Below are 17,086 nucleotides of genomic sequence, written 5' to 3'. Positions count from 1 at the left end.
CGTCTGACGGTCCATTTCACTCCTGGGAAGTAACACAGCGGAAATTTCTCGTTACTTTTAAGTAACTTTTCCCACTAATGCGTTATTTTCTTAAAAGTAACTGTAACGGTTATGCGTTACAAATTTTTAAGTGACGTACCTAATTTGCCGTTACTGTTTTTGCTTTAAATTTCGGGCAAGTTACTAGAATGTCTGTATATATTTTCCAGAAATAAATACTTCTTTAACGTAGCTGCCGATTAAAAATTTGTTCTTGCATCTACATGAAACGATTCAGAAATCAATATTGCGTATATGAAGTCAGCGAAGCCTATCAGTTTCTAATAAAGTGACTTTCTTCAGGAAAGGATATAGCAGCAAGGGCGCCCATCAGGGGGGGCAAGGTGAGGCGCTCGCCCCCTAAAGGAAATTGTACTTCAGAATATCGAAAATCCAATAGAATTTTTACATTAGTTACAACAAAATTTGAAACTATTTTTGAAACGTCACTTATATTTGCCGCCCTTGGAAACCACAACATGGGCGCCCTTGTATAGCAGTGTTACTATTATCAACCTACAGTTATAAACATTTATGATGATTGAAAAATCAGAATGAGCGAGATGGAACGGGCGAGATTTACAAATTTTTATAATTATTTTATGTTAAATGTTTATTTAAGGGGAGGAGTTCATATACTTTCTATATATCTATTCTCAACGTGCAAAGAATATTTATTTCAGATAGTCACAACTTTGAAGAACACTCGACCTCTAAAGGCAAAACGTATGAGCAGGAGTGGACCTTAGAAAAACACAACTTTTGACAAGTCACATGTCTCAGAAAGCAACCTTTCAAACAGTCCACGCATAAGTAACAAGCAGTAGCACTATTTTAAAATTTACCAAGGGGATGCAAGATTGTAGACTGACATAAAGAGTACTACGTTTATCTTTAGTAAATTAGTATACAATTTATTAAAATACATGTATTTCCCCCTAGTATTGGAAATGGTAGATATCAACATATCCTGATTTCAACGTTGATCCCCATAGAAATAAATTGTAAGTGATAGCGAGAAGCGGACTTTTCAAATCAATTCAGTGTCTGGAAAAAACTGCCAATACCGTCTATAACAATCTACTGAAAACAGCTCCTCTTCTTCCATTCCAAAGGAAAACGTACGTTCGTCGGTCCATTTGAAACTCAGAACAATTTCTGTTTGTCCATTCTAAGGACAAAACTACAGACGCCTGTCGATTTGTAGGTGAATACCGCGTGCGTTGGCCTACTTGAAGGTGAAAATCACGTCTATTACTCCATTTGAAAGCTAAACGACGGTGATTAGTCTATTCCTAAGACGAAACCACGTCAGTCTGTCCATTTAATGTCAAAACCACCCCTGTTCGTCCATTCAAAGGAGGTCTGTTGGTCCATTAGAAGGTGAAATCCACCAAAGTTCGTACATTCAAACATCTGACGATCCATGTGGAGGTTAAACAACGTCTGTTCGTGCATTCAAAGGACAAAAGGATGTCTCTCGGTCCATTTGAATTTCAAAACCACGTCTACTCGACCATTTGAAGAACATAATCACGTCCTACGGCCCATTCTAGTCCTGGGAAGTAACGTAATGGAAGTTAGGCGTTACTTTTAAGTAACTTTTCTTAGTAACGTGTTACCTTTTCAAAGTAACTGTAACAGTAACCCAGTACAAACTTTAAATAACGTAGGTGGTTTCCCTTTACTATTTTTTGTGTTAAATTTCGCGTAAGTAATATATATATTTTTTTCAGAACCAAGTAGCTGTCGAGTAAGAATTTGCTCTTCCATCTCAAGAAACGATTCAGAATTGCAATTTTGTATTTATAAAGTCGGCGAAATCTATCAAATTTCCAATAACTACCCGCATCAAAGGGATATACCAGTGTTCCTATTATTACCCTACAGTTCTAAATATTTACGATGATTGGAGAAAATCAGATTGAAAGAGGTGGAACGGTTGAGATTTACGAATTTTTATAGTTACTTTCATTGAAATACATATCTAAGAGGAAAAGGAATGCAAATACTTTCTATATAGTTATTTTCAAAGTGCAAAGAATGATTATTTGAGATAGTAGCAACATAAAAGAACACTCGACCTCTGAAGAAAAAACATATGAGCAGGGGTGAACCATAGAAAAACACAACTTTTGACAAGTCGCATGTCACAGAAAGTAACATTTGCGACAGTTTATGTATAAGTAACAATCAGTAGCGTCATGTTAGAGTTTATCAAGGAGAAGCAAGATTGTACACCGATATAAAGAGTTCTAAGTTTTTCTTTAGTATATTAGTATACAATTTATAAGATCTAGTTCTAAGTTTGACTACATTATTAAAAAATAAACTTTAACAATTACAAGAATAAATAGCATGTACATAAACAGAACAATCCTAAATCAAATCACATAAAGCAAACGCCAAAAATATAGGCGGGCTGCGCGCGCAACAAAAAGTGGGTAGAGAGAGCAACAGCCAACTAGCAACTTACGCACTTGCCACATTTACATTTGTCTTGCTCAGTCACTGTCAAGGTTTCATGTTTCGCACGCGTGTTGAAGATTGGTTGCGGCAGAACACAGGCTTTGAGCTGGGGCTAGGTAAACGGCTGTCGTCTGCTTACTCCTGCAACAGGAGGGGGAGGAGGTGGCACATGACAAGAGAGAGTTGACAACAGCGAGCTGTAAGGTGCGCGCGCAACCCGCCTATATTTTTGGCGTTTGCTTTGGTAGAGATAACTTTATATACAAATCAAATTTCTTCTTCTTCTAGCATAAAAAATCAGATAACATAATGAAAGGTGTTTTAAAGAAGAAAAATCTCCTCTATCTCTTTACCTGGTGGTATGGTTCCTAATATAGAGGTTACATTACCTCTTTGCACTGCCATACTTATTCTCTGAATTAGGAAGTGATTGCTCTGTCGTCACCAGATAATTGAGTGATGCGTTTACCCCTTCCTCTATAAAGCTGGAACCTTCTTTGCCCCAGGATCCACAGGATTCAATGGCAATGGGCACAAATTGGTATTTCTCTGTTAGGTTACTGTATTTTCTTCTTTTTTCTGTTTCCTTTCGACTGGCTACATTGCCCGCTTGGAGTGAGGAGAAAGGAAGGTTGGAAGGGGCGAAAGTATCTGTGCATGTAAAATCCCAAATCAATGATTTGCCCATCTGGTCTTTTATCATCAGTTCTACTACATCCATTTGGCTCCCTTATTGCCGGTAGAAATATATACCTGCTGAAATGAGTACTCTCATTATAATGTCATTGACATTCGAGTGTCGGGGATATCTACCTGTGCTTTTTCTGCAAGACAGTCCATGCAATCCTTTTTTATCTACTGGATTCCTACATGACTGACATTTATGAGGTTCACATATATTTGCTCCCAACCGTAACGCAACAGCTATTCGAAAACTCTCATTTATTAAAATACATGTGTTTCTCCCTAGATTGCGAATGATGAAAATCAACATTTTCTGTTTTCAATATTGATTCCCATGAAAATAAATGGTAACAGATAGCGACAAGCGAATTTTTCAGCGTCGATTCAGCGTCTCCAGCAAACACCCAATACCGCCTAAAACGATCTACTGAAACCGGAAGTTTTTAATATTTGCTAGTACTTCCGGTTTCAATATTCATTTACATAAGGCAAAGGCTGTGAAAATAAAATCGAAAATTGTTTTTTGCGTTCAATTCTGCGTTCCAAGAATAGGGCGTTTCCCTTTGTTAAACCTGAGCCCAAATCAGAAATCAGTCAATTCTGGTTAAAACGTTGATGGCTATAGAGCAAGAACGGCAGTAGCAATCAACGGTTTTCAACAATCGCTGAGCCTTTGAAGATAACATGTCATCACCGCACACAACACTCTGCCTAAAATCGGAAATTTACAACTATTTTCCGTTTCGATACTTATTTTATAGTGACAGAGGTGGGGTTTAGTGTTTGTGGTTTGGAGATTTTCCAAAGATTCCAGGCATGCAACTTATATCAATCAACTTTTATTGACGAAAGAAGATTGTGGTGGGATTGGTAACTACTGGTCAACCACTTCCGGTACACCGTACATAATACAGTTTCAGGGGAGGGGTGTTTACGTATCAATCAACTCGTCTTGATTTAAGGAAGCTGTCAGTAATAAAATCTTCCACTTCCAACCAATTACTTCGGTACGTGGTACATACTACAGTTGCAGAGAAATTAGTGTTTCCAGGGTTGCAGGCGTACACTTATAGTCTTCGAAAGTAAAGTAACGGAAGTAATGCGTTACTCTGAAGTAACTCTTAGTAACGCGTTATATTTTTCAAAGTAACTGTAACGCTAACCCGTTACAAATTTTTAAGTAACGTACCTAGTTTTGAAGTTACTATTTTGCCTTAAATTTCGGGCGAGTAACTACAATATATAGATACTTTTTTCGGAAACAAATATTTCTTTCCTGTACCTGTCAAGTTAGGATTTGTTTTTACATCTTCATAAGGAAATTCACAACATGCAATATTATGTTCGTAAAGTCAGCGAAGCCTATGAGTTTTCCAATAAAGTAACTATCCGCATGAAAGGATATAGCAGTGCTACTATTGTCAACCTACAGTTCTAAACATCTACGATGATCGGGGGCAATAAGAATTTGCAATAATAATAATAATAATAATAATAACAATAATAATGGTGGTAGTAGTAGTACAGAAAATTGAAATAAGAATATATATATTTTTACATATTCAAAGTTTCAGACCTAAAAGTAAAGCGTTACTCTCAAAGTAGGGTAACAGTTACTATTCTGGGGCAAATAACGCGTTCGTAACGCGTTGCATTTTAAGGGAAAGTAAAGTAACTTTTAACACGTTACATTTTCACAAGTAACTTACCTAAGATTGATTCATCTGAAAGTGAAAACTGTATATTCCGGCTCACTAGAAAGAGGGATCTGCACGTGCTGGGGCCTACAAAACATATATCACTTTGGACCCGGGCCGACCTCGGGCCGAGAATTTTTAAATATAGAACCATATTTCTCGGTCTTTTCGGGCTTAACTTTGTAAATATACTGAACAAGATATATATTGCACCATTCCCTCTGGAGAACTTTAAAAGCACAACTGCAAAATTAAACCTCTAATCACTGTAAACAAAAATACAATTTTGCGTTAATTAATAAGTTTCTGTAATTCGGGGTTATTTCGGGCTCATTTGATTATCACCCGAGAACAAAACCACGTTTCTCGGTTTATTTGAAGATCAAAACATGTCTGTTCATTTCAAGAAATAAACCGCGTGTGTCTTTTCATTGAAAGGTCAAAACCAAATCTCCCCGTTCACTTCAAGGTGAAAACCGCACCTCCCGCGTCACTTCAAGGTCAAAGCGACGCCAGTTCGGTCATTTCAAGGACAAAACCACGTCTGTCGGTCCATCTGAAGCTCAAAATCATTTCTGTTTGTCCATTCCAGGGAAAAAGAAAACTACATACATCTGTCGGTTTGAACGCCAAAACCACGTGTTTCGGCCCACTTGAAAATAAAAACCACGTCAGTCGGTCCATTCCAAGATCAAAACCATCTCTGTTCCTCCGTTTGAAAGACATCTCTGGGTCCTTTAGAAGGTGAAAACCACCTCTGTTCTTGCATGCAAAGGACGGAAGCGGGAGGTCAAAACGAAACCTGTTTGTGCATTCGAAGGACAAAAGCATATCTCTCGGTCCATTTGAAGGTAGAAAGTACGTCTATTCGTCCATTCGAAGGAGAAAACCACGTCTAACGGTCCATTTCAGTCCTGGGAAGTAACGTAACGGAAGTTACGAGTTACTTTTAAGTGGGAAAACTCCAGGAAATATTTGAAGACATTTGAATGACAATACAGTTGAATTGAAGTGACAAATACATTTTATTACCCTATTGACCCGGTGTGCCAAACAGGAGGAAATTCTACATTTACCCTTCACTCCCTCCCCAATAAGTTCCGTTATTCAAGAAAACACCCTAATACCAAAAGTTATTCGTCTATCTACACAAATTGTGACTTCAAACTTTTTGTAAAATCTGTTCAATTTTGAACCTTTAACCCTCATAATTCGAACACGCTTGCGATCGAGGATTTCTTTGGTTGCCTAATTGTTTCATATGTAAAAAGGAGTCGACTTAGTATAGTATAGATATAAAGTCAGAGTAACACCTCGCGACCTCCCCTAGTTAGGAAACTCAGAAGAGAAAAAATGAAATGAAATGAAATCTTTGAGTTTTACGTCCCACGGTTATGCCGGTTAGGCTAAAGGAGACGGTGATGATGAGTAATGAATGAAATGGTGGAGTGAAGAAAGTGGGAGGAAACGGGAGAACCCCGGGGAAACCCACGCACACGGTGTTTGTTCACCACAAAATCCACTTGGCGGGAGCTGGAATCGAACCCGGGACCCCAATCACCAGAGGTGAACGCTCTACCACTGAGCCACCGCGGCCCAACTCAGAAGAGAATCGTGTTTGTTAAAATTTCGTGTATTAGCAGTCTCACATATTTTCCCAATGTGTATGAGATGTTTCGTCCATTCTGGGTCATGCTGGATTTCTCTGGATCAAATTGGATCGTGGGTCTGTCCAGGTCACTCCGGGATAACAGGACAGACTGTGTCACTGTGGGTCATAGCTCTGCCTGACTCACCCGTGTCTGCTGTGTCATGAGTCTTACCTCTGGGTCTTCATGCTAACGGGTCACAAATTTCGAGATCTGTTCCATCAATGCTCAGAGGACTGCAATTTTAGATATAGAGTGTAATATTTATCTGGCAGTAGTTCATTGTACTTTTATCGTTTGATGCTGAATACGACAATCGTTAGGAATTAGGTTTCTGAGCTTTTGGCATCTATGGCAATATTAGTTCGTCACATATGAGGTGTGACGTCTCTCAGAAATCACACTATCCGAGGAAAGGAATGGAAGAAAGGATTGGGAAAGGAAATAAATGACCTGGGACTTATATATTAGGTACCATCCCGACATTTATCTAGTATAATAGAGGAAAACCTGGAAAACTTCATTCAAGATGGCTGGCCTGAAAAAAGCTTTTACACTCTTTTTGATCGAGTATCCCTACCGGGAATCGAACCCGGGGTAGCTCAAATGACAATCGTGCTAAACAAAAAATTTACGAAGAGTGGTCGGAAAAAACAAAGCGAGAAGAGAATCCAATCTTTTATCTCACCCACACAACTCCCAAAACTGAAATATTTGAGTCTGATTAGAATGAAGAAAAAAAAACTTCTGTATATAAATTAAAATATTTTTATTACTTAAAATATTTTTCAGTTCAAAATTAAACATTATGATCCTTTTTTTCTTCTTCTTCTTCTTTCTTAATAAACAACATGTAAGTCTTTGGGTAAAGGAACTCCTGTAGTCTCATTGGCCAAACTCCAATAATGCCTTCTCATAAAATGTGCTGCAGCTTTTGGTTGTCTTTGTCTTGTAAAAATTCCCTTCATGCAACCAGTTGGTCGAAAATATTCTTCAAATAGAAACAAAATCAAAATAAATACATCAAAAGATCGTAAAGTAACAAAAATTAGATCATATGAGGGTCAATACGAAAGTTTTGAGATACGCATTGTTGTGGCACAGTATTTGAATTCCAACAATTGCGTTCGGTAGTGGTATCCAGAGCTAAGAAGCGAAGCAAGTTTCAACTCGCCTCGCTTATCGGCGTGGCCGTATCGCCTTCGCTTGTTTGTTGCTGTGAGCAGTATTCGGCTGTCTAGAATGGAGCTCGAAAGGGAACATTTTTGGACAATGATCCTTTACGATTTCAAAAGTGGTTTGAACGAAATACAAAGCCTTGACCGTTTGCAGGGGGCATTTGGGGACCTTGCTCCTTCCCGTGCTACAATTCTTTGGTGGTTTGGTGAATTCAGAAGAGGCCAGACATCGCTTAAAGATGAAGATAGAGATGGACGTCCGGCAACAGCTGTGTCAGATGAAAATATTGCCGCTGTGGAACAAATGATTCGAGAAAATCCTCTAACAACTTTCAAGGACATTGAATCTCCAGTGAACATTGGATCGCCAGCAGTAACAAAAGTTCTTCATGATCATCTTCGGCTCAGGAAAGTTTCATCTCGTTGGGTGCCTCACACTTTGACTGAACAGCAGAAGTGCATGCGTGTAGAATGGTGTGAAGAGATGCTTGCAAGATTTGATGGAGGCAATTCTCGACGCGTCTCTGACATTGTTACTGGTGATGAGACTTGTACCTGTCAATTTGACCCTGAAAATAAACGCCAGTCTACAGTTTGGATCTTTCCAGACGAAAATCCACCCACGAAAGTGAAGCGACCGCGAAGTGTGAGGAAGAAGATGGTCGCAACTTTCTTCTCCAAATCTGGCCATGTTGCAACTGTTCCACTTGAAGAACAAAGGACTGTTACTACTCAGTGGTCCCTACTGTTTGCCTAACAAAAGTGTTGCAGAAGCTTCGAGAACGGCGTCCAAGAACTGGATTGCGTGGGATCCTGCTTCATCATGACAACGCGTCCGCACACACGGCCAACATCACAATTTAGTTTTTAGAATCTACGGAGGTCAAACTTATGACTCATCCGCCGTATAGCTCTGACCTGGCCCCGTATGATTTTTTCTGTTCCCCAGGATGAAAGATCTGCGTGAGAAGAGATTTTGCAGCCCTGAAGAAGCTGTAGAGGCTTACGACAATGAACTTTCAACACTTGAAGAAAAAGACTGGCAACACTGCATGGAAAAGTGGTTTTCGAGGATACAAAAGTGTGTACAGTGTAATGGTGAATACTTTGAGAAAATGTAAGTGTTAAATTGATTTTAAGTATGTAAGTTATTTCACATCTCAAAACTTTCGTAGCGACCCTCGAAATACAGTTAAAGAGAGAAAGCTTGGATTCAACAACTCAACAAATGCAAAAAGAAAAAAGTACCCGATACTACGTTTATAAAATTAAAATAGATATGATAGTTATAACCTTGTGCCGAGACAAATATACACAAAGCAGTTCGAGTTCTAGTATTATACAATATGATGTTTAAATACATCTCTATTAAGTCTACAACAATTATTTTGTTTCAAAATCCTGTGAAATTGTAGAAAGTCAAGTCACGACTTGTCATACTTAGTTCTGTTACATATTTGGGCCATATTTAACATTCTTGCCTCCTTAAGCCATTAAAAAATGACGCTCCCTCCAGTCGCGGATCTAGATGTTGAAAACTGGGAGGCAGCCAGAACCCATACTGTGATAGATACCGGTATATCATGAGTTTACTATAAACATAAAAATATGTAAATAAGTTAAGTTATTTTGTCACTCAAAAAACAGGGGGGCTATGCCCGGTCCCGGTTCCAGGCTACATCCGCCACTGGCCTCCTCAGGTTTGCATCCAGAAACTTTTGTTGGGTGAGGTCAAATGTTTTTTTTGGGGGGGGGGAGAAGGGAGGTACTATACGTTTTTGTACTATGAAACCTCTGTTACTCTTCATCCAAAAAGACAAAAGTAATTGTTGATTCCTACCACCTATATTCCCAGAAAAAAATTAAAGAACTAGATTGCTTCAAATAAGAGAAGAAAGTACAGGTACGCGTAAGGTATGAAATCAATTTTTAGGCTACATCAATCATTTCTCCGTTTACCAAATATAGCTATATTAAGAAACGGTACAAATCTTAGTCGAATTACGAAGTTTTAGGAGCGGTCCGGATACGGTGGAACACATGGGTAGGTGCGCCCCTGCGCCCTATCAATATCAGTGAATATTGGTGTGGAAAATTTAACTGATAACTGGTGTGCAGTGATAAATATTACGTTTCCCTATCTTGTCTTTGTATCTTTCTCTTCTCCCCATTCTCTCCCTCACACACACTTTACGTGCCTGTGTGTGTTCCAGAGTTAAAACGAAGCAAAAGCCCGACGATCGACTCGGAATCGAGAATCTAATTAACTGGGAACATCGGCGTCATGTTTTTCGTGCTCTGAGGGTAACATCTCCAGTCTTGGTCGTCTCTGAAAGAAATATTGTTTAAACGCAAGGGAATAAGTAATATCTCTTTTTTCTATCCTCTGGCTCACCGAGTCTCAATCGAATCACTGGGTCAACGGGTTCGAATTCTCGACCCAGTAGTGGTCCATAAGTTAATAAATATCATCCGACTGACGCGATGACCCGTTTGAGCTCTAGCATGTTCATTATATATATATATATATATATATATATATATATATATATATATATATATGTGGGGGGGGGTGAATTACAACGTTATATCTATATTAGATTAAATCGACACTGGATGTTCGGAACAGATAAATCTTCGGAGAAGTGTAGAAAATGGACCCCTCTTTGGTTATTTGAATATAAGATTTTATTTATACTAGTTCGACACAAAATTTGTTTCCATTCTATAATTCAGTGTGTTTTGTCCACGTTTGAAATTTAAACATGCAAGGTGTCCTACATCTATAAGGAACATCCAATTTTAATTTTGAACATTTGTAACTTTTCATTATGATACAATTTTAACTTTTAATATAGGTTTTACTGATAGAAATTTAGCAGTAAAATAGCACTCATTCATTTTTTTTTCAGTTTACATTAGTCATCTGGAATGGAAGATAAGACGTACGCTACCTACTGGGTTTATTAGAATGTACTTTGGATCAGTATGTCCAATGAACACTACCGAATTTGCAACCGAACCAGGCGAAAACAAAGCTTGTGTGTTAAACTTTTGACATTATCCTAGATGTGTCTCGGAGATCTGCAGTTCTACTGGAAATTGAGAATGCTATTATTTTTGGAAGTGACTTAATGAGTGTTTCAATCATCCTCTATATATTTGAATAGCTCTAAAAAGTATATAAAAACAAACGTTACTTCTATATTGCTGTTGGATTTCTGGAAACGGAACTTTATAGTACGGTTTTTTTTAATTCGTTTCAATTCCACATTTTTATCTCTTCTCCCTTTTCTTTTTCTTCTTCTCCCCTTTCTCTCTCTCTCTCTCTCTCTCTCTCTCTCTCTCTCTCTCTGAACCTCTGTGTAATAAACATCCATTGGTTTCAATTTTTCATTGTGTGTGTTTAAGTTTCTCCTTACATCAAGATATGAATCTTGTTTCGTCTCGGTTTTATTCTTTCATTTTACTGATATCGATATATGGGTAGTTTGAAATTAGAATTGGGCTCATGTTGTTAGCTGATTTTAGTATGAGAGAGAGAAAAGTAGGAGAGGGAGGGAGTCTCTTTACTAGACACGATTATGGGATAAGAAGGTGTATATTGGGTGGCCTAGGTGCACGGCATTAGCTGTCGCAGTTCTTTAGATGCGAACTGTAGCAGGGGCACCTATGAAAGGTTTATGGCGCAAGTGCGGTATTATTATTTTAGGGGGAGATATGAAGTAATCGAGCTTGTGCAGATGATTGTACAGTTGCAAGAGAAGAATGGAGGATTGAGCATTGCGTCAGATCAGTCAGTATCAGGAGAGAAATTACTGCATTTAAAAAAGTTTTAAATCTGCATTTTAATACTTTTTCAGCATACTTGATCCGAATGACACTCCCAGACTCCTTTTCTTGTCGGAGGAGGGGTAGTACGTACATGTGAGTGGGGCCCTTAGAAAGTATTTTCCCGGTGAGTCTCTGGGTCGCAGTACGCCCCTGCAGAAATACATCCCTGTTGCAGGTGGATGAAACGTTCGGATATGATAGTGTTATCCACGAAACGACAAATTTCTCGTCTAATCTCGTCTCGAAGATGTGAGGAGAATCAAGATGATAAATACATTTTTTTTATTTGGGACGAGATAAGAGAGACATTTTTTTAAACAAAATCAGATGAGATGAGAAATTTCATCGTTGTCAATACTAGTTCACACAAGTGGTCAACAGTAGATCTCAAACAAGTGTTAGTGCCACATGGTCAATGATGATTTAGGAAGGTTATCTCCAAGGGGAATTTCGAAACAACTTGGGCAATAGGGACTAGTTGACTGGGACGTGATGGTATCATTTGATTGAAATAGATATTGACAAGTACATAGGTGATCAATAAATAGTATGACATTTTCCCGAAATTGAATTTTTACCCGGGAAGTTAATAAAAATTCTGAGTTTTGGTCAAAGGAAACCAGTTGCCGACTGGGAAGTTACGGGGATCATTTGATTCGTATTGAGAAATAGATTAACAATTGATATGACATTTCTCTGAAAATTATACTTTTACCCAAGAAATTAATAAATATTCGAGATTTTGGACAATTGTATCAGTTGCCGAATTTTTATTAATTTCCAAAATAAAAATGCAATTTTCTAAAAAAAATGTCATATAAATTAGTGATCTACTTGTCAATATGAATCGAATGCTACCCATGACGTACCCCAGTCGATAACTGGTCCTCATTTCCAAAAATCCCGAATTTTTATTAATTTCCCGGGTAAAAATTGATTTTCCTGGAAAATGTCATACCAATTATTCATCTACTTGTTAATATGAATCAAACGATACCCATCACGTCCCAGTTAGCAACTAGTGCCCACTGATCGTCCCGAAATTGCAGTGCACTTGGATTAAAAAATAGTAGTAAGAAAATTTTGGGAATTTACATTGCGCATTAAAGGATATGTAGTCCCGAAGAGGCCATCGCCAGGGATGTACGAAGGGAGTCATGACTGGAGATCCGAACCCTCTAAAATAGTTTTGAACCTCTCCCGATATAAATTCCTACGTACATGTCTGCCTCTGTATAAAATCTTCTGAAATTACCACTGGAAGTACCTCAGATACTTTGGGTATCTGACGAGTTCAGTAATCGTACTGAATATTTTGATGTAGCCTATAATTTGCCTACTCTCGATTTAACAAAAAAAATACAAATAAAACTTACTTGCAGCGCTTGTATTTTCAGCCGTATTTTCATCACTTAAAATTTAACCAAACTTTCTCAGTTTAAAATTTAACTTCAACAGAATATATCTGCTAATTTAAGTTATTGATATGGTAAAATGGTAGGTACAAATTTAACTTAAAGTTTAATAGTTATTTACCCTGAGGTGTTGCAAAATCAGCAAAATTCCAAATCATCTCGCCGATGAAGAAACCCTCGTTTCTTAAAGTATGGAAAGCTTTAAAATGTTCCCTCATTGTCTCCACCTGGTAATCTTCTGTCCACACAAAAACTGGATCCTATAAGGAAAATAAAAAAAGATAAAAGCTGTATTAAGTACAAAACAAGTGCTGATTTTAACGATTCATAAATTCGACTATACACTTATTAATATGACATCTTCAAAAATACTTATTAGACAGCACGCAAGCTATTGATCATAGGTCCACGGACGTAACCAGAATTTCGTAATAGGGAGTCCATGACGAGATATTGTGGTTATCACACCAAGGGCTCGATCAATCTAAACTATTTTGCTGGCATACCCATATTAGTTTGTTAGGGCAATAAATTGAGTATAAGTTAGTAAGTATTTTAATAACAAACTATGAAGAAGTCTCGAGTAAAAGTATATTTTAAAAAATTTATTGAAAAAGATATAGTCTTCCGAGGTTATTCGAACTCGGTTCTTCTTGTCTTCTTTCTTCTTTCTTTTATCTTCGTTTAATGCCGTCAAGGATAGCAATGAGATCCCTTTTGGCAGTAAAGACATCCTATAAAATGGATTAGTGTTGCCGCGAAATTGAAAACGACTCTATTATTGGTGATTCTGGGCATTTCTTAAGTTCTACGTGAGAGTCTATCTGATCGAACCGGTTTATCGATTGTCATTTATAGTCCATAGGACTAACATGGAGCTAGATGGAGTTCGGAATGCTCTGTTCCATTAATTTCCATTTTTAACTTGAACCCTCCCTCTTTCCTCCACAGAAAGTTTCTCATAAGAAAGAGTAATAAAACGCTTGCTATAGCTTTTTAACACTGATTTTTCTTTTTCTATTTTCTTTTTACAGGGTGACAAAAAATAACCCGTACAAAGTTCCGCATACTCAGCCAGGAATATAGTAGCCAAAATAAATGCTGTTCGGTTGGATACTTGTGTACCTATACATGCTTTTTCGGCTTCCTTACCAGGATTTTCTTTATCGTTTCGCAATATCATCCAAACGCAGAGCAATTTTGGAACTGTTTCATCAAGGAAAGTGACAATGTGAAATTGTTCGTTTGCTTGGTGTTCCGAAAACGACAGCCTCAGACGTAGTTCGGTGATTCGAGGATCTCGCCCATAAAGTCGACCCGGAAGAGGAAGAAAGCGCACCATCAACACTCCAAGAGCCGCAAGATCATCAAAAAGCGAGTGCAAAAATCCGAGAGACTTCATGAGAATAATCGCTCGTGATATCAGGATCAACCACGAATAGGTGCGGCAAATGGCTAAAAGGAGGCTCAACCTCAAGGCGAACAAGCTCCAGAAAGTTCAGCTGCTCATGGAGGACGCGTGCGACTCGAATGATGCCACCTTCTCAAGCGTGGGCCGCAGGTCAGCGATAGGAGGTAATTCTCTTCACCGAGGAGAAGCTGTTCACCGTGTAGCAGGCGCACAACCACCAACACGACAGGACCTGCTCCGCAGAGGCTCCCGTTACCTCAGACATCGTCGAACACCGACAAAATTCGCAGTCGACATGTTCTGGGGCGGAATTTGCGCAAGCGGCGAGACCCTCTTGGTATTCGTGAAACAAAGGGTAAAGATCAACTGCAAGGTGTACTGCCGCGACATTCTCGAGACCGTAATACTTCCGTGGGCCAATCAGCACTTCGGCGATAGGGAATGGATTTTCCAACAGGACTCTGCTCTGGCCCACAGGGCGAAACGGCCCCAAGACTGGTACTAAACCCATTTTCCGGGCTTCATCTCGTCTGTGGAATAGCCGCACTACTTCGCGTACTCAATCCCATGGACTACTGTGTATGATCAATTTTAGAGGCCAGGGTATGCACTAAACGCCACAAAAGTTTGGAGTTGCTGAAGCAATCGCTGCGTCGTAAATGGAACGAATTGTCGCCCGAGGATCTGCGGCTCATCACTGAACATTTCAAAGCACATTTGGACGTCTGTACCGCCGCCAAGGGCGGTCAATTCGAAACCGGCTGAACATATTGTTCCCAAATACCCATGATCTTAGTATTTCGTATTGCTTTGCTAAATGCTTTCGGTTCAATAAATGTATGGCAACAAACATTCGTACGGGTTATTTCTTGTCACCCTGTATTATTTCATCCTTAATTTGTTTTAATTTCTGGTTTCGAAGGGGAGTCCGGACCCTCCGGACCCACCCCTTGGCCACGTGTCTGATAGATCTAACTCTAAAATGCTTTACAAGATATTTGTACCCAATAATGAGAAGTTTATATATGAAAGACTCGTTTCTTTCTTCTTACAGACTTAAAGAAGAGCAGTTTACTCAGAAACGGAAATTGCTATTTTTCTCTAAAAACTTCTCTAATAATTCCAAGCATTCGATATATTGTTAACGTTCATCAACAGCTATGTATATCAATGAACAACATGTAATTATGCGTCTTTACAACATGTAATTATGTAGTTATTAGCTATTGGATAAATAAAGGACTGAAAGTTTCAAATAACTTTGTAAAATATTTTTGATTATATGAGGGCTGTCAGAAAAGTAAAGATAATGTAAGCGAAGTGAAGATTCAAACGAAAAATAAGATATACAAGAAATATAATTGACGCAAAAAAAACACTACCCTGGATACACTTATACAGAAGCTCTACATAATTAGCACCACTGCCTAAACACTTGTTCAAATATGGAACAAGTTCTTGTATCCCAGAATCGCAAAAATCCTGTGCCTACATCTGAATATTGAAGCCACATTTGGACATTTTCCCTGACGTCATCGTCGTTGTCAACGTGTTTTCCACGAAGATGTTTATTTAGGTACAAGAACAGGTGTCAGCTAAGATGAGGGTTGTATGGAGAATGTTCAACGATGTGTCATTCAAGGACGCACATCTTTTCACCGTAAACGACACACCAGTCTTCTAGAAGGCACGGCATCATTTAGCACATTTTGCTGATTCACAAACACTATTTCTCGATAAACACTTCCTTTGTTCGTGCAAAAACTTAATCTCCCCCCACACTTCACACCTGGCTGGATTCGGTATTGTAGCTGCCATTTCCAACGTGTGCTCCTCGCTCAAGATTCAGCGAAGCACTCACAAAACGACTCGCTCTCAATTCTGGTCATATGGATCAAGATTTCTGCCCGTGTTGCCAACTACGGTACACATTTTCCCCCTAAAATGCAAATGTATTTGTATCTTTACTTTTCTGTCAAACCTCTTAAAGCAATAAAATAAATAATTAGTAAAGTTTCAAACTATGCTATGCTTATAAGCTGGCTATGTGTATCAATCTACCTGTCTATCCGTATTGTCCAGAGCGAAAACTGTAAAAGTTATCAAAAAGCTGTTCTTAGATCCGATTCAACGTCACTAGAAGAGGCTCCATCTCATCAGCTAATCCTCTATTCAAATCGGAAGTGGTAGGAATTAACAACAGGATTAGGAATCAACATTGATCGCCATAGAACAGAAACGGCAACAGCTGCTTTTTCGAATTAACTCAACGTCTCAAGAAAAGATACTATCTTCATCCGTATCCTTCTACTAAAATCGGGCGTGGTAAAAATTTACCCTATTCCAGTCTGATTCTTTTAAAAAGCAAAAATGGTAATAGATAACGATAAGTGATTTCATGGAATCGTTTCAACGTCTCGACAATAGCATCATCTACTCTTTTAACCCCCTATACAAACCAGATGTAGTAAAACTTTATCAATGTTGATCCGATTCTGGTTGGAACATTAATCGACATAGAACAAAACGGTAAGAGATAATGAAAACCGGTCTTTTGGAATCGATTTGGTGCTTTAGCAACAGGTTTCATATCCTCCATTAATCCTCTGTTCAAACCATAAATAATACAAATAAGCTAATTTCAGTTTCAATATTACGTTCACAGAACATGAATGACAATAAATAGTAAGAAGCGGTTCCTTGAAATCGA

General features: G+C 38.5%; 1 protein-coding gene across 1 annotated transcript in view; it reads right to left on the bottom strand.

Annotated features, from left to right (window-relative positions):
- Positions 1 to 7,283: 7,283 nt before the first annotated feature.
- Positions 7,284 to 17,086, bottom strand: part of LOC145694683 (beta-glucuronidase-like) — a 47,786-nt gene continuing 37,983 nt past the window's right edge. The window contains exons 12-13 of the mRNA XM_081771189.1: positions 13,087 to 13,225; positions 7,284 to 7,529 (exon numbers count right to left, since the gene is read on the bottom strand). Coding sequence (XP_081627315.1) covers positions 7,378 to 7,529; positions 13,087 to 13,225 — 291 coding nt within the window. The 3' untranslated portion in view covers positions 7,284 to 7,377. The remainder of the gene's footprint in view (positions 7,530 to 13,086; positions 13,226 to 17,086) is intronic.

The sequence above is a fragment of the Thermobia domestica genome, chromosome 9, assembly GCF_964235325.1.
Source record: "Thermobia domestica chromosome 9, izTheDome1.hap1.1, whole genome shotgun sequence".
In the NCBI taxonomy this organism is placed as follows: Eukaryota; Metazoa; Arthropoda; class Insecta; order Zygentoma; family Lepismatidae; genus Thermobia; species Thermobia domestica.
This window is presented reverse-complemented; position numbering and strand designations above follow the sequence as displayed.